Source organism: Peromyscus maniculatus, chromosome 8 (genome assembly GCF_049852395.1).
Source record: "Peromyscus maniculatus bairdii isolate BWxNUB_F1_BW_parent chromosome 8, HU_Pman_BW_mat_3.1, whole genome shotgun sequence".
NCBI lineage: Eukaryota > Metazoa > Chordata > Mammalia > Rodentia > Cricetidae > Peromyscus > Peromyscus maniculatus.
The window spans coordinates 92,510,860-92,532,981 of record NC_134859.1 but is presented as its reverse complement, the minus strand read 5'-3'; the positions used below and the strand labels follow the sequence as shown (position 1 = coordinate 92,532,981).

Here is a 22,122-nt window from a genome sequence, read left to right as displayed (position 1 = left end):
TCAAGCCTCTGGAAGGTGTTTTATTCATTTGCTTTTCTTTTTATTTTCTTCTTTAAAAAACAAAAAACAATAGCACATAACATTAGAGAATCAAGAACTACAAGAGAGGGTCTGTGTCTTTTGAGTTTTTGTTCACACTGCCCTGCACTTGGACACACACTGGGACTTGGGGACTGGTGCTCTCCATCCTGGCTGGGTCCCTCCTCTTGAAAAGGTGCTGAGCGAGCAGCCACAGCAGATGGTAGCACCTGGTGCTGTCCTCGGCTACTGCTTCTCCAGGGCCCCTGACGCCCACCCCTCTTCCCTCTCTCCAAACCAGAGCCTGAAGCTGGAGACATTACAGAACTTATTTTGGTCCCCACAGGGGACTCTTTCAGGGACAGAGCCCTCCCCTGACCGGCAGGAGATGACACCCCCTTGAGTGGATAAGGTGTCCCTCCCCGGCCCCATCTCCATTCCAACAGACACCACACTTGGTGCCCTGGTTCTTAGCCCTGAGCCACCTAGGCCCTCCTGCCACACCCTAGGTCCATTCCAGCAGGCACAGGATTGACAGATGCTTGGCCCCTTCAGTTGACCCCCACTGAGAGAGAGAAAGAGAGAGGACCACCCCCCCAAATCCCAGGGCCTTGGCTCAGAAGGAGGCACTGGGTGAGAAAAGGCCTGAGAGCAGGGTACGGAGACTGATGTAGCCAGGTCGGAGGAGAGAAGCGACAGAGAGCCACCCTAAGGGTCGGTCGGGGCAGGCTTTCCAAGGCTGCAAATAGCAAAGAGTCCCAGGCTGTGGGTCAGCAGGCTTAGGCTCAGGGATCTGGGGGGAGAGAGAGGCAGAAATAAGCTCGTTTCCCTTCCCATGTTGCCTCCAGTTACCACGGGGGTCCAGGCCCAGGTGACAAGGTCCCAGGTCCAGGAGAAAGGGGAAATGCCCCACTGTGCTCAGCCGGGTCTCAGTCTAGTGTTTGTGGAAGGGTGGGTACTCCCACCCCATCGCATGCTCAGCCCCTGGCTCCCAGTTAGCAACTCCCGAGGGCTGCCATCCACAGACCAGCTGGACTCGTGGGTGATGGGGACCTGCTGGCCTGGAGCCCCTGCCTCCCCAGCTCCGGCCCCACCCTGACCACGCCCTTTGGCTCTATTCTTGTTGCTCATTCATTTCCATGTCGGACACCAGGATGTTCTTCTCGGTGGCCTCCGCTGGGCCAGAGCTGCTGCCGCGACTGTAGCGGGCTCCCTCGAAAGACCCACGTTCCGTGCCCTGTCGGCGCCGGTAGAGGACGAAGGCTGCCGTCACCAAGGCCAGGAGGAGCAGCACGGCCATCAGCACCACGACCAGAGCCACCACCGGGTTGTCAGGCAGCGCTGCTGAGGTAACCACGGGGAACGCACATCAGGCCACAGCCATGCCCACCAGGGACAGAGGGGGCAAAGGAAGAGCCAGGCTCAGGGCTTGTCACCTCCACTCACCTGATGGCAAGAAGCTGTTCTCTCCCACTGTAGAAGAGGGAAGAGCCAGTTAATCGCAATCGGTCCTCACAGAAATCATCGTCATAATTCAAGCAAATGCCTGTGAATTCTGACTGAATGTCACTGTGCAGACACACTGAACCATCGGTGACGCTGTGACCCAGCTACTATGATTCCCATCTAGAGAGGAGGAAGTTCAAAGACTTGCCTCAGATGGGACAGGTGTGCGTGTGGCGATGGTCTATGGACGTGTTCTTATAGGTGAGTGTGCATGTGCATGGGTGGAGGTCAATGTTACTGTAACGTGTGTCCTCCTTGATGGCTCTCCACCTTATTTCTTTTGAGCTGTGGGGTCTATCACTGAACCTATAGCTCACGATTCAGCTATCTTGGCCAGCCAATGAGCTCCAGGGACCTATCATTTCAGACACACACACAGATACCTCTTCCGGTCCTGGGGTCACAGACCATGCACTGAATGCACGCTGTTATCCGGATGCTGGGAATCTGAACTCATCCTCACGCCTGCGTGACAAGCACTTTGCTAACTGGATCACCTCCCCAGGCCTCAGAAGGCAGAGCTGAACCATATCCTTTGTCCTTAACCAGAGCGTGATGGCACTTGCTAACCCCTGGCGCTGACTGCCTACTTTGGAACTAAGTCTCGGGGTCAGTCTTTGCTGCAGACTAATGTACCTGGCGCCTTCCCAGACAACGCATCTGCCCCTGTGCACCAAGGCCCAGCCGTGGGCACGGAGGGCTGAGCGTGTGCCTTCTGGGAGCCCGGCTTACCTCTAGGGAGCTTGCAGACAACGCCCATGGTGATGTTGGTACACGCGCCAGGCCGCCACAGCCCGCTGCTGCTCTGGATCCAATAGCAGCTGTTGTGACTCAGCATGCTAGGGCCCAGGCCAGGGGGTCCCCAGTTAGAATAGTTCACAGCTGTGTTGTCTTGCCAGACCAGCATGCCTCCTGTGGAGGGAAGGCGCTGAGGAGATGTGGGGAGAGGGACAGGCAGGGCTTTTATAGGTGGGAGGGAGCACCTGTAAACCCTGGCACGGAGGACTGACCGATGCCCAGTGGAGACCTGCTCCCCGGCCTAGCCTCATATTCTCTCATTAACCTCCCCAGAGTTCAGAGATCACGGTATCTCTCCTGCAGCCTGAGCCCTGGGCCTCCCCGATACCTTACACAGGGCACCCACCTTTGGGGTTGAAGTTCATGCCCAACCAGGCTCCTCGATTCTGGCCTTCAAAAGTCTGCAGGTGCTCCCAGACAAACACATTCTCCATCTCATCAAGAATGGACAGAACCGTCCCACCCGCTGGACGGACGCAAAAGAAGCCCATGTCAGGGCAAACAGAGCCTCCTCATGTTGATAGAGCCCCACCTACCCCCAGCCCACCCCCAGCCCACCCCCATTCACAGCGGCGCCAGCCCTCTTCTTCGGCCGCGTGTGTGTGCTGTTGGATACTGTACATGTCACAGTAGGGTCTGTGTATTAAAAGGTGAGCTAAGTGCTACTTAGAGGCAGAGGTGAAGTTCCTTCTGGTCTGAGAGTCTGGGAGCCGGGCGGGCCTGCGCTCACCCACCTCTCTGGCAGCGCTGCAGCGCCTCCTTGTGGCCCAACAGCAGCTCCATGTGGAAAGAGTAGCAGTGATTCCTGAAGGGAATCCATGCCGAGTCAGCCAGCCCCTGAGGACAGCTGCCGCGGTAGCTTATCCTTCGGGGAGGAGGGGGCCCTGTCGGAGTGCAGGATTGAGGATGCGGCCCACGCATCCTTCCGGGACCACCTGCACACGCCCAAGCCTTGGCCCCAGCGGGTGGTACTCACCCCTGCTCACCCCACACACTGCCCCCTGCAGCTTGGTGTCACAGCTGGTGGTGCGCCAGGTCCCATCCACGTCCACATAGGCGCAGCCTCCCGACTGCTGAGGCTCCCCATCTTGCCAGCCCACATAATTCAGAGGCTCCTCTGAGAGCCAGGAATATCGCCGTGAGCCCTGGGCATGAGGCGGCCATGGGTGAGAAGAAAGGGGACGGACTCTCAGGGAGGGGGCAGACAAGGCAGGAAGAAGGGAAACCAAGGCAGAAGGTAGGGTGGGGGTAGGGGAGAGAAAAGCTTGACTTGGGAGCCCACCTCCTCACTGGTCAGCCCAATCCACAGTGGTGCTTGCAGCCCGCGGGCAGCCTGGGTGAGGTAGGCGTGGGTGTAGGGATCAGGCACGTATGCCAGGCTGGCATTTCGGCTCTCACACAGCAGGAGAGCATCTTCCCAGCGCAGCGGCTTCTGCAGCAGCCGGAAGGTGCCGTTGAGGTAGGAGAGCTCAGTGCCAGGGGCAGGGGGTGTTGCTGCTGGGGATGGGCTCAGGGAGGGGTCTACAGAGAAGGGGGGGCAGGGCTTAGGCTGGGCTCTGCCTCCCTTACCCCATTCCCAGGTATGAGGCTAGGCCAGGGAGCAGGTCTTCACGGGGCACAGCTACATGGATCAGTCCTTCGTGTGAGTCACTGTTCCTATTAGTGAGCTTTGTTTGCTAACATGCAGAGAAAGGCTGGGGCCTTGATAGACTCCTGTCCGGGGAACCTTGCAGGGAGCTGGAGATACCCTGATATTGAGTCTTAGGGGGTTCTGACCCCAGGCACGCCAGCATGTCGCACAACCCAGTATCCGGCTGCCCACCGACTTCCCTCCTGAGACCACCTGCTTCCCAAGCAGATCCAGTTCCTTCTGGCCTGGCCCAGAGCAGCTAGCCGGTCCCGAGGGTCCCGGCCCTGGGTTCGGAAACACTGTGGGGCAGGGGATGTGACTGATACCCAGCTCCACATGCCCGTTCCACAAACCCAGTGCGGCGGTGGCCGGTGGTACCTGTGGCCTTCTGGCAGATGAAGCCATGTGTTTCCTCCGTGCAGCTCCGATCGTCCCAGCGGCCAGTGAAGTGGGCTGAGGGCGTGTGCAGGACCACCGCACAGCTGGTCTGGGGGGAAGGGGCTACTCAGGGAAACCCCAGTGCCTTTCAGACCACTGGCCCCTGAAAGGGTGGCTGAGGCCGGAAGAAGGGGGGGCGGCGGCGGGGGTGGGGTGGGGGACAGCACCAAAGATAACAGGGGCAGGAGAAAGCAGAACGCTGTCCTCACCGGCTTGGTGCCACTGGGAGCAGGCCTGGGGCCAGAGGGCTCTCCTGGCGCCCAGTTGGCATACAGCAGAGGTTCCTGCTCAATCCACTGGAAGTCCCTCTGCGAGGCGTGCAGGCCAATCCAGAGGTCAAAGGTCACATTGGGGAGGCTGGCTGTGATGAATGCTACAGTTCCCCCCAGAAGAAAGGCAAGAGTGATGGAGTGGGCCCCTGTTTGCCCTGCTCTAGCCAGTTGTGGGGCGACTGTTCTGGAGGACACCAGCGGCTCTCCCCATAGGCTTCCCTACCTTGCTCTAAGGGGTTTGCAATGGTGACCAGCTCGGCTTCTTGCTGCTCACAGGAGAACTGGGCCTCTGACCATTTCACCCTGTCCTGAGGGTCCTGGCCCTGGATTCGGAAACACTGTGGGGCGGGGGATATGATTGGCACCCAGCTCTACATCCCTGTTCCACAAACCCAGAAGGCCTGCTGGGTGCCCCTCAGCAGCTAATCCCTGGGGGCTTTCAGATCCAGGCAGCAACACCAGGCACAGGGCATATGGATCTCCCTGGTCAAAGCCCCACCCTCTGGTCCTGTCACAGGATTCACAAATGCCTGGATTCTGGGTTGTTGTCTTTTTTGTTTGGGGGGGTGGATGACGGGGTTTGTTACTGTTTGTTTGAGAGAGGGTCTTGCTATGTAGCCCAGGCTGACCTGGAACTCATGATCTTCTTGCTTCAGCCTCCCTAGTATTGGGACTGCAAGCGTGCACCACCATACCCAGCTTGGTGGTTAGGTGTGCATGTGTGTGTGTGAGTGTGTGCGTGTGCATGTGTGGGTGTGAGTGCATGTGTATGCATGTGTGGGTGTGAGTGCATGTGTGTGCATGTGTGGGTGTGAGTGTGTGTGCATGTGTGGGTGTGAGTGTGTGTGCATGTGTGTGTGAGTGTGTGTGTGTGCATGTGTGGGTGTGAGTGTGTGTGTGCATGTGTGGGTGTGAGTGTGTGTGCATGTGTGTGTGAGTGTGTGTGTGTGCATGTGTGGGTGTGAGTGTGTGTGTGCATGTGTGGGTGTGAGTGTGTGTGCATGTGTGTGTGAGTGTGTGTGTGTGTGCATGTGTGGGTGTGAGTGTGTGTGTGTGCATGTGTGGGTGTGAGTGCATGTGTGTGCATGTGTGGGTATGAGTGTGTGTGCATGTGTGGGTGTGAGTGCATGTGTGTGCATTTGTGGGTGTGAGTGCGTGTGTGTGCATGTGTGTGTGAGTGTGTGTGTGCATGTGTGGGTGTGAGTGCATGTGTGTGCATGTGTGGGTGTGAGTGCATGTGTGTGCATGTGTGGGTGTGAGTGCATGTGTGTGCATGTGTGGGTGTGAGTGCATGTGTGTGTGTGTGCATGTGTGTGCATGTGTGGGTGTGAGTGCATGTGTGTGCATGTGTGTGTGTGTGTGTGTGTGCATGTGTGGGTGTGAGTGCGTGTGTGTGCATGTGTGGGTGTGAGTGCATGTGTGTGCATGTGTGGGTATGAGTGCATGTGTGTGCATGTGTGGGTGTGAGTGCATGTGTGTGCATGTGTGGGTGTGAGTGCATGTGTGTGCATGTGGAGGCCAGAGGATTGCTGTCCCTCAGGTGCTGTTTGCCTCACCTTGTTTTGTTTTTGAGACACGATCTTTCATTGGCTTGGGCTCACTGATTAGGCTAGGCTGGCCAGCCAATGAATCCCAGGGATTCTCCTGCCTCTGCTTCCCCAGCAGTGGGGTTCTAGGTGCGTACAACCTGCCTGCCTTTTGATTTTGGGGGTTCTGAGGATCATACTCAGGTCTTCGTGGCTTCATGTACAGCTAACACTACCAACTGACTTATGTCCTAACACTATTTTTTTGTTTTTTGGTGCGTGTGTGTGTGTGTGTGTGTGTGTGTGTGTTTGTATGTTGGATTTAGGGCCTCACACATGCTAGGCAGGCACTCTACCAATGAGCCAAAACCCTAACTCCTCTCCATTTTTGGTTTTCTGAGTTGTTGTTGTTGTTGTTTGGGCTTTTTTGTTTTGAGCAGTTTCTCCATGTCGCCCTAGCTGGCCTGGTCTCCCAACATCCTCTAGCCTCCGGGGTCTGGGGCACAAGTGTTTATCATCATGCCCAGCTTCAAAATACCAGGAAAGATAATTTTCTAAATGTTATTAAGAAAAAAGAAAAAAAAAACCGGGGTGACAGGGACATCTCAGCAAAGAGCACCTGCTGTTCTGGTCGAGGACCTGGGTTGGATCCCAGCACTCACATAATAGCTCACAACTGTCTGTAACTCCAGTTCCAGAGAGTCTGATGCCCTCTTCTGGCCTCCATGGGCATTGCACACATGTGGTGCACAGAAATACACATAAAATAAAAATGAAGGAAAAGAATTAAAAAATATATAGATAGAAGGTCTGGAGAGATGGCTCAGCGGTTAAGAGCACTGGTTGTTCTCCCAGAGATCCTGAGTTCATTTCCCAGCAAGCATATGGTGGCTCACAACGATCTATAATGAGATCTGGTGCCCTCTTCTGGCATGTAGGCATACATGCTGGCAGAACATGGGATACATAATAAATAAATCTTAAAAAAAAAAGATTAAAAAGATGAATATAGAAAAACAAACACAGTGTGATCTCATCCATATGTGGATATAAAGAGTGAATTACTATGGGCCAAGTGGTGGTAGCGCACACCTTTAATCCCAGCCCTCTGAAGGCAGGGGGAGGGGGGTCTCTGGGAGTTCGAGGCCAGCCTGGTCTACAGAGCAAGTTCGAGGACAGGCACCAAAACTACACAGAGAAACCCTGTCTCAAAAAAGAAAAAAAAAAAAAAAAAGTAGGAAGACAGCTCAGATGGCTCAGTGGGTCGGGTGCTTCCTGGGTAAGCCCGAGGCCCTGAGTTCAGATCCCGAGCACCCATGTAAATGCTGGAAGTGTGGTGGCACACTTGTAATTCCAGCACGCAGGAGACGGAGACAGATGATGTCTGGGGCTAACTGGTTAGCGAGACTAGCCAGATCAGCAAGCGCTGGGCTTAGCTGAGAGGCCCTGCCTCCATATTTAAGGTACAGGGCCATGAAGGAAACACTCAAGGTCAACTCTGGCCTGTGCGCACACATGCATGTGCCTGTACCACCCACATACAAACACTGAAAAATTCAGTTCATCTCTGGGTTGGACATATAGCTCAGTCGGTAAAGTGTTTGCCTGGCATACAGAAGACTCTGGGTTCAATTACCAGCACTGCATAAAACTGCACAAACCTGTGATCCAAGCATTTGGGCCTTCGAGAATTCAAAGTCACCCTCATCTACATAGTGAATTCGAGGCTGACCTAGGTTACATGAGACCCTGTCTCAAAAGGGGTGTGTGTGTGTGTGTGTGTGTGTGTGTGTGTGTGTGTGTGTGTGAGTGTTTAATCTCATAAAAAAAAATTGAGATAAGCAGGGTGGTCATGCCCCATGCCTTTAATCCCAGTGCTTGGGGGGCAGAAACAGGAGGATCTCTGAGTTCTAGGCCACCCTGATCTACAGAGCAAGTTCCAGTACAGTCAGGGCTACACAGAGAAACCCTGGTTAAAAACAAACTGGTTCCCAAGTACTAAGGCAAAGTTATGTAAGATCCTAACTGTTTTGGTGCTATGGTGCAGTAAGGTAAGCATGCGGTGAGGTGGCCGTTTGGGAAGGTGACAGCGTCATAAAGCGATCAGTAAAGTGACTGTGAGGTGAAGTGATTGCAGAACAGAATGTATTGAGCATTTCAGACAGCGTGAAGGAAGGACTTAGGATGGCTTCCCTTCAAGCAAGAATACGCCTTCAAGGAGACAGTCTCATTTACCCTAACTTAAGCATTATACAATGTATGAATGTGGCAAAACATTACATGGCACCCTGACATATCTGTCATTTTGATGTTTTTATGTACCAGTGAAAACATAAATTTAAATGAAAAAGAAATGGATTCTTATATTGCAAAACAAGAGAATGAAATATATGCAAGCATGTTCTTATTACAATTGCATAAATATTAACTATTATAATTGATCAGCTGTGTGATCCAAATATATTTTCATTCCACTAATTAAGAATTTTTAAACATACCATTTTCAGTCTTTATCTGTTTTCAGTTCTGGGTTTTTTGGGGTTTTTTTTTTGGGGGGGGGGTTCGAGACAGGGTTTCTCTGTGTAGCTTTGAAGCCTGTCCTGGATCTTGCTCTGTAGACCAGGCTGGCCTCGAACTCACAGAGATCCGCCTGCCTCTGCCTCCCTAGTGCTGGGATTAAAGGCGTGCGCCACCACCGCCTGGCTCTCAGTTCTGTTCTTGTGTATATCTGACTCCATGTGATGATAGTCTCATTAGTGTAGAAGTAACTATAAATTTTATGTGTATGTTCATACACATACACATAAATAACATATACACACATACAGATTGGACACAAATGCTCAATATTTTGTTTTATTAATAGATTTCATTATTAAAAAGTTTGACAACCACTGATCTAGAACACTTGCAGAAGTACTTAGATAACCTCGCTCCCACGTATTATACACTGAGCCGCTTTCCAAGGAGCCTCGCTCTCACTGGCACACGAGAGGTCGTGCATGGTTTTGTCGTTGCTAAACAGCTAAGGCTCCTGAGGCTCAGCCATCCCTGTTCCCATCCTCTCCCCTGGCTCTCTTGGTAGCCCCTCTCAACTTCCTACCTTGTTGAGGAACTGGTTCCAGCCAGTGGGGCAGCCTCCTAGGGCTGAAGTTGGCAAGTCTGGGTGCTGAGTCTCTCCAGAGCTGTTGCTGCGCTTACAGATGTAGGGCAAGGCTGTATGGCACCTCTGGTCCCCCCAGTCCTCTGTGAAGGGAAGAAGAGAACTGTTACCGCAGGGCGGAGTGGGGCGGGGCGGGGCGGGGCGGGGCGCTCTTGGTCCCATGCTCTGAGAATATGGACTGAGCTGAAGTCCTCTGTGTCCTTGGCCATGGATGCACCCATTGCTCCTTGGATATAGCCCTTCTTCAATTTGCTCACAAAGAGAAGAGACCAATGGCCCCCTAGGCCTACCTGGATACCCCCAACCTTAACCCCTTCTTCACGTTGACAACACCCTCTCTGGTCCTCCTCATCCTCACCTTGGCTGGCTGTCATGTACACACACTTCTTGTCCTTGCCCACGGGTCGAGGTTTTCCGGGTGCCCAGGAGATGAAGTTTATAATAGAGCCGTCTGCCCACCTGTGGAGCCACAGAACTCAGGTTTAGCCTCCTCCATCTACAGCATTGGAGGCACAGACGGGGCTGAAGGAGCACACAGCCCAGTGCACCCGGAGACCCCAGGCCTACAGGCTCCAAGAAAAGCCCTTCCCAGCATGCACTCAGCTCTCTCAGATGCCTGAAAACTCTACCACTAGGAAACGCTCAGATCTCCACTGACTCCTCGTCTTCTGCTTTGGCGCCCTAATGCATGTAAGACAGGGACTGACTGTAGTCCCCTGGGAACCAGCATTTGCTTTGTCCATGTGCTGGCCAGTTTGTTCCCGATGTGACACCAGGTATAATGGGAAAGTGCCACCATCATGTAGCACCCGGTACTTGCTGGACGCTGTAGTAAGGACTTAAAATTGTTACTTATCAAACAGAACACTGTGATATGCAGTAGCTTTCGGCTAGGTCTGGTGTCTTAAGGACATGAATGTTCTATTTCAGTGGATCTGCCTTTGAGAAGTGGTGGTGTCATGGGAACCCGTCAACACCACACGCTCCCAGGGTCTCCAGAGCAGGAAGCCACAACGAGGTGGACAAGAGTAGATGCGATAGCTTAGCATTTTGGCATCTGGAACTTGGCAAACTGGTATATGCTATAAAATAACCTATGAGGTGTGTGAGCAATAGTGTTCTTGAGCAAATCATGGCTTTTGCCAGTTTTAAAATGTTATGTCTAGTTAGAAACTAGCTTAAAAATGATCATCATTGAGGGGCAGGAGAGATGGCTCAGCTGTTGAGAGTGTGTACTGCTCTTCCAGAGGACCACAGTTCAGTTCCCAGCACACACGGGTAGCTCAGTCACCTATAACTCCAGGAGATCTGGTGTCCTCTTTTGGACTCTGTAGGTACCCACACACACATGTATATACACACACATAGAAATACATGCATATATATAATTTTAAAACCTTTTAAAAATTAAAAGTGATTAAAGGAATCCTGTAGTACAGTAATGATTAACCTTTAAAAATAAAATAACTGGGTATGGTGGCACATACCTTTCAATTCCAACCCTTGGGAAGCAGAGGCAAGGGAATCTCTGTGAGCTCAAGGCCAGCCTGGTCTACATAGGTAACTATGGCTATACAGTGAGACCCTGTCTCAAAATAAATACCTAAATTAAATAATAACATTGGATTGGTTGATGAATGATTTATAGAAATAAAACTTTTCAGTGTTTTGGAGAATTTGTTTGCTCTGTAGTTCAGGAATCAACCCCAGGGTCTCGAGAATGCTAGGCAAGCACTCCACCACTGAGCGACATTCCCAGCCCCTCAATTTGCTATTTTTAATCCTCACAAGAATCCCAGGAGGCAGGTCACCCTATCGCCACCTTCAGATAAGAAAACAGAGGCCAGAAACATGCCACTTACTTGTTCAAGGCCATGCAGCCAGTGAGGAGCGGAGTTGAATTCAAATGCAGGTCTATCTGCCTCTGTCTGGTCAGCCCCGACACCTCTAGCTTGGGGACACAGCTAGCCACTCACACACGTGCCCCCTCTCACACCTGCCGCCCACCAGCGTTCCCACCTGAAGCGTCCATCATTCTCCGACGTGTGCAGGCCGATCCACCAGTGCTGCTCCTGGCCTGAGGAGAACTGGAGAGGGAGGCAGGCAGGTAAGTGTTAGCAGGGTCCCTGTCTTCAACCTTTGCCGCTCCCGAGCCCATAGCCACGCCCTGCCTCTCACGCCCACCTTCTGCAGGTTTTGCCCCAGGAACTCCAGCTCTGCCTGACTGTGAATGGAGGTCAGCTCTGCCTGGAACCACGTGCAGATGCGTTGTGCCTGGGCCCAGGATGAGTGGTGCTCAAAGAACTTGTACTCTGCATCCTGGAAGCGCAGCCAGTCCAGCGGGCCTGTGGGAGCAGCGCGGGGGTGGGAGCAGACGCCAGGCCGCTAGACAGGCCCTTGAAAGCTCTGGGCTTGGACAAAGCCAGAGCACGCAACAAGTGGCTTGCAAAGATGAACCTGGGACAGGCCCTTGGCGCGACCCTCCTTCCACACCACAGAAAGCAGGGCAGTGGTGTCCAGTGCGAGCTAACTTAGTCCCCCTGCGGGTAAAACCCTTGACCCGCTAGGGCCGGGATAGGGATCAGGTAGCCTGGGGGCCTCACCTTGTGGACCAGCATCTGGTTCCCGCACATCCACACCTACACAACAACAGAGCCAAAAACGTCAAGGGAGATGGGGGCCCGGATCCCCCAAATTCCTGGCTTCAGAGCCGTTTTGTCCAGCACTTACCCCACCCCACCCCACTTACTACCACATCCAACCTCTAGGGATCTTGCAGATCCAGTCAAGCTGCGTCTGGCACTGCATGGCCACCCACTGCAGGGAGGCCAGGTCCAGCACGGCGCAGCCTCGGATATCATCGTCATCATGACGGCTCCGGTCAAAATTGTGGTAGGAAAACTGGAGAGCAAGATAAAGAAGCAAAGAGGGATGTACAACAGGTAACCTACAAGTTCGGCATGAGCTGAGGCCGGCCATGCTGGGGGAGCATCCAGTCTTTAACCCGATTACTTTTAACCAACCCACATTGGCCAAAATCCCTGCCCATGCCAGGCCCCGCCAGGCCCCAGCGGTTGCCTACCCACCTCCCCAACCTGCCTCCTCCATGGCTCCTCACCCCTAGACCATCGCTCCAGCGCCAGCTCTGACCCTCGCTCGGGTCCCGGCGGTTCAGGCCAATCCAAAACCAGTGCTGCTCATGGTTCTCAGGCTCTGACTCACTTGGGTGGGGACAGAATAGAAGGGAAGTGAGAGTGGCTGGACCCGAAGATCGCACCGCACGGGGCCACTGCCAGCTGTCTCCTGGGCACTCTCCAGTGCCAAACCTCTCCATCAACATTGCAGATGGATGCCCCAAAACACTGTGGGATTTTTTTTTTTTTTTTTGACATTCCCTCCCTAGAGACAAGGAGGGCCAGACCAGGTGCCCTGCTTAACTCAAAAAGCAGTAGCCAGCCTGCCTCCCTGGCCCGTGTCCTCCTTCTGGGGTACCCTGCCAGCAGGAGTCGGCATGTTTTTTGCTTGGGGAGGTTAGGAAGTTGATGAGCGTATGGGGGAGGGGGGGAGGGGAAAACAGAGGATCTGGAGCTCAAAAAGACCTGGGTTCAAATTGTGATTCTTCAAGGACCCCCATGACACTGGGCAAACAGCTAACTCATCAGGACAAGCTGAGCATGAGCATGTCTGACGAACAGGGTGCCGGGCGATGTGAACAGCCCACACGCCATGGGCTGTGAGCAGTGAACATGGGCTGGTGTCATTACCAGTCAAGTGATGAAATCCTCACTGCTGGGAGGAGATAACCCCTGAAATTAAGATCTCGGGAAGCCTGGGTCCACTTGGGTTTTTTGTTTTTTCACCAATAGTAAATGATTACAATGCCATGTGCCATAAATTACAGAATTACAGACCTCCGAACCTACAGGGCAAAGATAGGATCTGGGCAAACTCCTCATCCCTTGCCTGAGCAATTTCAGCCTTTCTTCTTCTGTCTTTCAGGATGGTTTATTGAGAGGTGCGGGTTCTTAGGAAACCAGTGGCGGGGGCGGGGCATGGGGATCGGATCTGCAATGGGAACTGTATCTGAGAGACACAGATGTGACATCACTGGCTCTGGGACACTGGTTAGCAATAGGGTCTCCTATGAGTGGGTCGCCCCTGTACATTCCCCCAAGATTCCAGGAGACCATGGCAACTTGAAGGAGACAGGATAGTTCTGGCATTACTAACAGATATAGGTCTTTCCAAACCTCAGCTGGGCCCTCTGAGGACACCATCCATCTGCCTGCCTTCTCACCCCAAGCATGACAGAACCAAGCCTCTAGCAACCAAGCCTGTCCCCACCCAAGTGCGGGCCACCACACCCATTCAGTACCCAAAGATCTTGTTGAGCATGTTGGCCACAAAATGTTCCTCCTCAGAGCTGGCTAGACTCAGCAGCTGGGCCCCCAACTCCCGGCAGATCCCCAGGGCCTGAACCCAACTCTTCTTCTCCTGCAGCCGCTCTGAGCTGAACACCTGTGGGAACAAAGCCAGCTGTCTAAGCAGTGGCCATGGGCCAAAGGGCATCTGTCACCTCCTTATGACCGCAGTAGGATTAGGTGCTGTGGCTTCACCAGGCAGCGATAACCAAAGACAATCCCATCTCAGGAAGGCAGGTGATACCATCAGCTCCTGGCAAGAGCCCCTGTACCTCATCCTCAGACCAAGAGTTAGGCTCCAAGCAGAGCCCCAACTGACTGAGGACAGGTTCTTCCTACCCCCGCCCCCCCACCGACTTTAGTTTCTGTATGTAATAAAAGGCCTTGGAAGCCAGGCATCGTGGTACATGTGTGCGAACCTAGTACTTGAAAAATAGAGGCAAATGTTGTAAGTTCAAGGTTATCTTCAACTACATAGTGAGTTTGAGGCCAGCCTGGGCTATATATGAGAAGCTGGCCATAGTGGCTTATGCCTGTATCAGTACTTGAGAGGTTGAAGCAGGATTGCCAAGAGCTAGAGGCTAGCCTGGGCTACAGAGCAGGACCCTGTCTCAAAAGCAAATACAGAAATCTCAAACAACAAAGCAAATTGGTGGCTCCCAAGCTTGGCAAATCACCAGGCCCCACACAGACCTTCCAAATCCAAACCCAGGGCCTTGCGCATGCTTTCCCAGCAGAATCTCTTTTTCTCGGGGTCCCCAGGGGTTTCTGAAGAACATGCTGGGGTCTGGCTCCTTCAGCTCTTCACATCTACTAAGCACCTACTGCACATCAGGCCTCAGAACCCACTGACAAATTCTTCATCAGCAATGACTCCAGTCTGAGGTCTAGCCTGGGACCTCAGGGTCATAATGGTCCCCAGGCCTCCCCAGCTGAGCTACCTCTGTGTTCTTGTCCTCCCTCTGTGCCCCCCACCATGACAATTAGGGCATCCCACCTTATAGCAGTGTCGAAGTTTGGGGTCCGAGGCCCAGCCCTGGGGACAGGAGCCAGTGAGGCTGGGTGTGGGGTCTGGCCCAGGCAACTCTGGTGTCACGGGTGTGCCCAGGCTCTGTCGGCAGATGTAGCGAGCCCGGAATGATGTACAGTTCTTCACCTCCCATAGGCCCATGGCACTGCCCGTGGCCAGAGCCACACAGCCCCCACGCCTGTACCCTGAAAAGGAGAAAGAACTTGTCTCTACAGGGACGAGCTCTGGGGGGTCAGCACCCAAATGGGGGAAGGCGTGAGGCAGAGTTCCATGGCTACCTGCTGTGTAGGGGATATTTAGACTTTGTGAGCCATCTCATTATGTACCCCATTAGATTACAGGAAGGTTAAGAATGATACTGAAGCTGGGTGTAGTGGTACATGCACTTAATAATCCCTACTTAGGGGGCTGGGGCAAGAGGATTGCTGCAGGGCCAGCCTGAGCTACATGGTGAGACCCTTTCTCTAAAAAGAGACAACGAATGTGAAATTTGTACAGATATCAAGTATCTGCATTGTGTGCACATTACATATGCGATCCCTTTCCATAGGTTAAATATATACATTTAAGCCTCACACAACTCTAAAGGAACGCACACCATCACCCCCATTTGAACGGAGGCTCAGAGGAGGCTCAGCCTGCAAACAGCAGGGCCAAGGGTCTGAGCAGGCCTCTAGGTCCAGGGCTAGCCTGTCACACGGTACAACGGAACAGCTTACTGGGAAGGCCTTAGGTCCCGGCACAGCTATGGGTCTACCACAGCCCCTGCTTCAAGCCCGTCCAATGGGGTTAACAGCTCACCGGGCTGGTCTCGGTTCCAATGGGTGTACATGACGTCGTCCCCACTGAGCCAACGGAAGGAGCCTGTGCTATTGAGGTCTTGCAGGGCCGTCCAGAAGTACTCGCCTTCCCAGTTATAGATGAGGCTGCTGACGAAGGCCTGCTCGAATCTTCAGAAACAAGCCAGTCAGGGCCGGGCACTTACTAGTAGCTTCCCGCAAGTCCTGGACCACAGGCCAGACACGCTCCCCCCCCACCCCCCCCACCCCCGGAAACTCAAGTGCTATCCATGGCCAGTAACGTGCCCTGGAAAACGGGGGTGCCTGAGGGCTCACAGAGTAACCAGGCTCCCTCTATTGCCCACACTTTTATTTCTTGGGGATCCAGTCCCCACCCATCCCCACCCCTTATACTCTGCCTGAGGTCACCTAACCACACAACTCTTTCTTGTAACAAGAGATCATAAAGACCCTGAAGCACACTGAGGCTCAAAGGACTCTGGGTCCCTCTGGGCAGACTACCAGGAGATCATCCCATTAGGCAAGGTCACGGGAGAGGGTTGGCCAGGACTTCTGTCTGCCCTCTGTACCTGTTGGTGATGGTGACCAGCTGAGAGCCATGGTCAGTACACAGCCGCCGGGCATCACTGTAGGTCACTTGGCCCTCTCCCAGCCAGTAGCAGGATGGGCTATGCCATGTCCAACCCTGGCTCGAGAGAGAGGACAGACGAGGGGGGTCTATGGGAGGAAGGCTCCACCCTTACCTGCCCTTGCTTGAGCAGGAGTGACATCAGGATACAGCTGGATGTGTGCGGGATCCAGGGGACTAATTGGCTCCAGAGATCAGTGCCTACGGTATGATCCGTACCGGATCACTCTCTGCTCTTCCTACCAACCACGGTTGGACCGGGGTGGCGGCACTGCTCCGGGTAGCTGACTGACCTGCCCGAGGTCTGACTCTGAGAAATAAGCAGCTTTTAAAGCAGGAAGTACAGGAGCTGGGCGTACACCATAGCTCAGTGGTAAGAACACATGTCTAGCATGCGTGGGGTCTTGGGTTCAGTCCTCAGTACTGAAAACAAAAGCAGTCAGGGGTTGAGGAGTGGCTGAGCTGGTAAAGGGCTTTACCATGCAAGCATGGGGACCCGAGTTCAGATCCCCAGAACTCATGTAAAAACAAACAAACAAACAAAAAACCAAAACCAAAACAGGTGTGGTGGCCCGTGCTTTTAATCTCAGCTTGGAAGAGGAGGAAGCAGGCAGATTCTTGAGGGTCTGCTGGTCAGCCAACCTAACCTCCTGGGGAGCCCCAGTCTCCTGAGGTTGACCTTTGTCCCCAACACGAGCACAAATGCACGTGTACATACACACACATAAGCGTCTGCCATGTGCACACACGCTCATAAAAAGAAATACATGAGGCCGGGCGGTGGTGGCACACGCCTTTAATCCCAGCACTCGGGAGGCAGAGGCAGGCGGATTTCTGTGAGTTCGAGGCCAGCCTGGGCTACCAAGTGAGTTCCAGGAAAGGCGCAAAGCTACGCAGAGAAACCCTGTCTCGAAAAACCAAAAAAAAAAAAAAAAAAAAAAAAAAAGAAATACATGAAATAACCAGGGGCTGGCAAAGATGGCTCAAAGGGTAGAGGCCTTTGCTACAAGGACCTGAGTTCAATCCACAGACCTCACAGTGGAAGGAGAAAACTGATCCCAAAAGTCATCCTCTGGCCTCTACACACACACTATGACGTGAGCATGCCACACACTTACGATAGACACAAACACAGTAATGAGAAGTAAAACTACTAAAATAGTCAGGATTGATGGAAAAGAGCAGCCAGCTTGGACACCAGGGCTGGAAAGCTGTGCCGAGACGGCAGGATATAGAGGGGGCTGAGTGGTCCTCAGGGGTCTGCAGAGTGGCATCTGGTAGGATGTGCCTGGGCTGGGAGGGAGGGAGGCAGAGGCAGACCCTCATCAAAGAGAGAAGCCACCACCTCAGGTGCAGTGGCAGCTCCAGAATAGTGGCAGGAGTCAGGACATGGGTCGGGGAGGCACCCAGATGCCAAGCAGGGCCTAGGCAAAGACCCCTGGCTATCCAAGCACCCCCTGGACACAGCATCCACACACATACATGGCCTCCAGTCGCCTACTCCACGGCAGGCACTCACACCAGGACAGCGCCACGCCCTGAGCTCACTGACCCCCAGACTAGACTCCTCAGCTGGGTCTCTGGCAGCCTTCTTCCCGACTCCTGCAGCAAGTGTGATCATCAATCATGCCTTTGAGGGAGGGCTCGTCTGGGGCTAGGCTTGGGGAAGGAGCTTAATCTAAAGGAAAACACCTAGGAGTGAAACCTGAGGCGAGGAGCTGCTGAACACAGGGCCACAAAGGCGGCTTTATGAGCAGCCTCCCTACACGTCACTCCGCTCACACCCCTGCCGTACTGTGATGGCCACAAGGTCGGGGAGGCCCATCACCCACTTACCCTCCTTCACAGCTCACAGCCCCCCTCACCTCCCCCAAACTCTCCTGGCCCCCAGGGAGCTAAAGGATAAGAAGAGAGAAGGCCATCCCCACCAAGTGGCCTCTCTCCTGTTGTCAGACTGAGGCAGTGAAGAGAGGAGACGGGGTGCACAGAGCCAGCCCTGCACAGCCTACTCCTACCATGACTAGAACAGGCTTAACCATTTGGCTTCCTTGCACTTGGCTGTTGTAGGATGTAGCTTCCTTATGGAGAGAGATTCAGAGGTAGGGAGGGGTCTTCTGCTCCCCCCATACAGCTCCCCCAACCCCCTGCCCCTCAATATCGCTCCTTCAGGAAGGGGCATTTGGGAAACTAGAGGACAGGAGGATGCTGGGAAAGGCTGCAGGGTTTCCTCCGTCTCTCCCCGTCCACTCTGGGAGCCCCTTGGAGCCCCTGGGGCTGACCCCACCTTGGGCAGTTCCAAAAACACCCTCACCTTCCTGCATCCGTGGTCCTCCTCAGCAGCACCCTGGCTCAGCCGACCCGCCTTCTTGCAGATGGATGGCAAGGACTGGTTACAGGGACTGTCATTCCAGCGTCCTTCCTGGGGCACATGATAGGGGAGACTCACTCCAAATCTCTCCCTCCCTACAAATCATCCTGCCAGCCCTGTCCTGGACCTGAACCTGTCTCCAGCTTACTGTGTGATTCCTGGCAACGAGCTTCATTTCTCTGTGTCCCAGGTTGTTCAGTGGAGGGAGCAGAGCTAGTTCACAGGTAGATGAAAGAACAAGTTGTTGAGGGGCTGGAGAGATGGCTCAGTGGTTAAGAGTACTGGCTGCTCTTCCAGAGGACCTGAGTTCAATTCCCAGCACCCACAAGATGGCTCATAACCATCTATAACTCCTGTTCCAGATGGATCCAGTGCTGTCTTCTGACCTCCACAGGTACAAGGCATGAAGGTGGAATGCAGGCATGCATGCAGGCAAAACACCCAGGTGGTGATATTTTATCTGTGCACCCCAATAAAGTTTATCTGAGGACCAGAGGAAAAAGCCAGCCACTATAGTAAACACAGAGGTCAGGCAATGGTAGCACATGCCTTTAATCCTATCACTGGGAAGGCAGAGATCCTTCTTGATCTGGGAACAGAGCCAGGCATGGTGGTACATACCTTTAATCCCAGCACTAACCATAAAGGTCGGGAGGTCTGTACAGACAGGAAGTGACAGAGCTGGGCAGGAAGAGGAAGTGATATAGCTGGGCAGAGAGAGGAAATGAGAAAGAACAGAAAGGCATACAGGCATGGGTATACAGGAAGTAGGTCTCTTTTGCTGAGGGTCTCCAAGTGGTAAGAAGGTGGCTGGCTTCTTTCTGCTTTTCTGATCTCTTGGCTTTAACCCCAATATCTGGCTCTGTTTTTTGTTTTGTTTTGTTTGTTTTTTATTAATAAGACCATTTAGCAATTCGTCTACACACCCATACATATAAAAATAAACTTAAAACAAAAGTTATCGAATACTTCTGAACTGTTTCCGAAATTCTCCCTCTAATTACTTTGGATTGTGGGTAGTCTTAGGTAAATGAACTGTGAAAACTAAGTACGTGGGTATTGTTTTTAAGCTAAATCGCAACCTTAAGATTTTACCAATAAAGACTTGGGGGTCAGATGCTAGCTCAGAGAGACTGAAAAGCAACCAGCTGACCTGCCTCCTTAGCCGACTTCCCAGAAAAGAGAGTTTCTCTTCTGCTGTCTCAAACCAAAAAACCCTGCCAAACTCAAGGTCCCTCCCTACTACTTCCTGTGCATTTCTCTATCTGTTTTCTTGATTCCTTCATACTCTCTATAGCTACTTCCTGTCAACTAGTTGCTGGCTCTGCCTCTTGACCCAAGGTTGATTTTATTTAATTAGCACAATCTTGGGGTTCATAGTGTAATCAAATATTCTGCCACACATGGGTCTTACCCTTGGGACTACTGAAGAACTGGGTAGAGTAAATGGCTGGTGTGCCCAGACCTGAATCTCAGATGGTAAAGAGGAACACCTGAGCTTCCCTCAGCATCCCCAGCCTCCTAGTCAGCGCTGAGTCTGCTCCACCCTGACAACATGGCAACTACGCATCCCAGCACTCGGGAGATGCCTGCCTCATAGGAGACGCTCACCAAATAATTTAAATTTTTAAATAGAATCCCCTGATGCAAATGAATCGGCTGCTTAGCTCCACAGCTGCATCTGATATCAATCTATGCTCAGGGCTCAGGCTCTTGGTCAAAATCCTGCCTCAATTCCTTCTCCCATCCACCCTGAGTCTGAATCCAGGCATGGCAAACAGTCATCACCCCATGATTTCTTGAGGAGACAGAACCCTGAGCCGAGGAGGGTCCTGGAGGGCAAGGGCTGGCAGAGAATGTCCTTGCTTGCCCAGCCTCGCCATTGTGTAGGTTCTGGTGCCACCTGCCAGGAGGGAGGAACCAAGAATGGGCCTGCCAGTTTGCCTAAGGCTTCTGGAGAATTCTCTCTTCCAACCCTGGCTTCTGGAGAATTCTCTCTTCCAACCCTGGCTTCTGGAGAATTCTCTCTTCCAACCCTGGCTTCTGGAGAATTCTCTCTTCCAACCCTGCCGGTAACTTAGCTATGGAGGTGAAGGTGGGATTCAAACCCTGCCAGCCACTCCTGTGGCAGGAAGGGGCTTGGTGCCCACAGGAGGCTAATAGCAGGACACCTGTTTTTCAGCTAGGGGGAGGGCAACTGGAACATGGGTGGGGGGGGTGCTATGGTGCTATTATGAGGAAGGAGAGTCTCACCGGCCCCCAGATGGTGACACAGTCCTCCAAGCTGTCACGGAAATTGTTGGGTTCAAAGGGGTGCCAGTGGGTGAAGCTCACGAGGCTCCCATCAGACCACTCAAAGTTCATCTGCAGTTTCAAATCATTGAGGCCAATCCACAGCTCCTCCACCTCTGAGGTACAGCAGGGGAGGAGAGGAAGAGAGACAAGACATTGAAGTCAGCCTCAGACCAGCAATGAAGGAAAGAATATTCTTTGAGTTTCCTGGGAAAGAAGGGACTAGAGATACAGACCTCTCCCCCTCCCCAGCGCAGTGGCCAGGCAGCTCCTCACCTTGCTTGATCTGTTTGGTGATGAACTCCAGCTCAGCCATGCTGTGGATGCTAAGCAGGTCACCCCCACCCCGTAGACACGCCCTCTTGGACTCTTGCCAACTGCGCTTCTCAGCTTGCAGGCGGTAGCAGTGGCCCTGGAAGGGCTGCCAGCTGGGGTCACACTCCACCTTGACATTGGTCCACCTGTCTATGGAGAGAGGCACATCGATGTGCTCAGACAGAACCCAATGGGTGTCACACGCACACACCCTCCGCATGACAATAACCTTAAGATACTTAAAACAAAAAAATCCCCCATGACTCCTGGAGGCCTAGGGGTAGAAACCCAGTGATAGCAGAGTCCAACCACAGGACAGGCCCTCTCCGGCCGAGATGGGCAGGTGATGGGACACACTAGCTTCCTTCCTAATCCAGTATCGCCTGCAAACAGGGTTTCCAGCTAAGAGAATCCAACTTATCTCAAAGCCCCTTTGCTTATTAAATGGAACCTCCAACAAATAACATTCACAGAGAACCCCCTCTCTGGTGGCCTGGGTAGTCTTGGGTAAAAGAAATGTGGGAAGCCTTGAGTGAGTAAGGGGGCCCTGTGTGACCAGAGGTGGGGTGAGCAGTCAGGAATATCACAGGGCACATCAAGTCTGGCAGATCGATCACACCCCTTTGCTAGGATCCCTCGCCAGCTCCGCCCCTCTCCATACCTCCTCTTGCTTCTGAAGGCCCTTTCCTGTACCCACAGAGGTGACTTTTGGGTTTGTCCGCTAGGGAATGGGGTCTGAGGGCAGCTAAGGCAAACAAGTCCTCACTTGGGTCTTGGCAAAAGAAAACAAAATTTCATCCAACCACCCACAAAGTCAGGCTCAGGCAGGATTCTGCCTAGGCAAGAGAGAGGATGTGGGCCCATCCTGTGTATTGCTCCAGATTAGAATTCTAATACCAGCTCCACCGTGGTCAGCT

At 53.1% G+C, this 22,122-nt stretch overlaps 1 protein-coding gene across 2 annotated transcripts in view; it reads right to left on the bottom strand.

The window, feature by feature from the left end:
• Window positions 1-22,122, bottom strand: part of Mrc2 (mannose receptor C-type 2) — a 62,796-nt gene continuing 40,674 nt past the window's right edge. The window contains exons 7-30 of one of the 2 annotated variants that reach the window (XM_015994686.3): window positions 21,167-21,355; window positions 20,852-21,006; window positions 18,542-18,649; window positions 16,172-16,287; window positions 15,604-15,752; window positions 14,770-14,987; window positions 13,727-13,869; window positions 12,470-12,572; window positions 12,114-12,252; window positions 11,955-11,990; window positions 11,536-11,696; window positions 11,371-11,438; window positions 9,710-9,810; window positions 9,292-9,434; window positions 4,886-5,000; window positions 4,600-4,763; window positions 4,331-4,439; window positions 3,605-3,843; window positions 3,299-3,467; window positions 3,057-3,206; window positions 2,669-2,788; window positions 2,257-2,436; window positions 1,465-1,491; window positions 1-1,359 (exon numbers count right to left, since the gene is read on the bottom strand). In XM_015994686.3, the coding sequence (XP_015850172.1) occupies window positions 1,133-1,359; window positions 1,465-1,491; window positions 2,257-2,436; window positions 2,669-2,788; window positions 3,057-3,206; window positions 3,299-3,467; window positions 3,605-3,843; window positions 4,331-4,439; window positions 4,600-4,763; window positions 4,886-5,000; window positions 9,292-9,434; window positions 9,710-9,810; window positions 11,371-11,438; window positions 11,536-11,696; window positions 11,955-11,990; window positions 12,114-12,252; window positions 12,470-12,572; window positions 13,727-13,869; window positions 14,770-14,987; window positions 15,604-15,752; window positions 16,172-16,287; window positions 18,542-18,649; window positions 20,852-21,006; window positions 21,167-21,355 (3,329 nt within the window). In that variant the 3' untranslated portion in view covers window positions 1-1,132. Of the gene's footprint in view, window positions 1,363-1,464; window positions 1,492-2,256; window positions 2,437-2,668; window positions 2,789-3,056; window positions 3,207-3,298; window positions 3,468-3,604; window positions 3,844-4,330; window positions 4,440-4,599; window positions 4,764-4,885; window positions 5,001-9,291; window positions 9,435-9,709; window positions 9,811-11,370; window positions 11,439-11,535; window positions 11,697-11,954; window positions 11,991-12,113; window positions 12,253-12,469; window positions 12,573-13,726; window positions 13,870-14,769; window positions 14,988-15,603; window positions 15,753-16,171; window positions 16,288-18,541; window positions 18,650-20,851; window positions 21,007-21,166; window positions 21,356-22,122 lie in introns of both variants that reach the window. The other variant, XM_006970523.4, reaches the window with a different exon arrangement.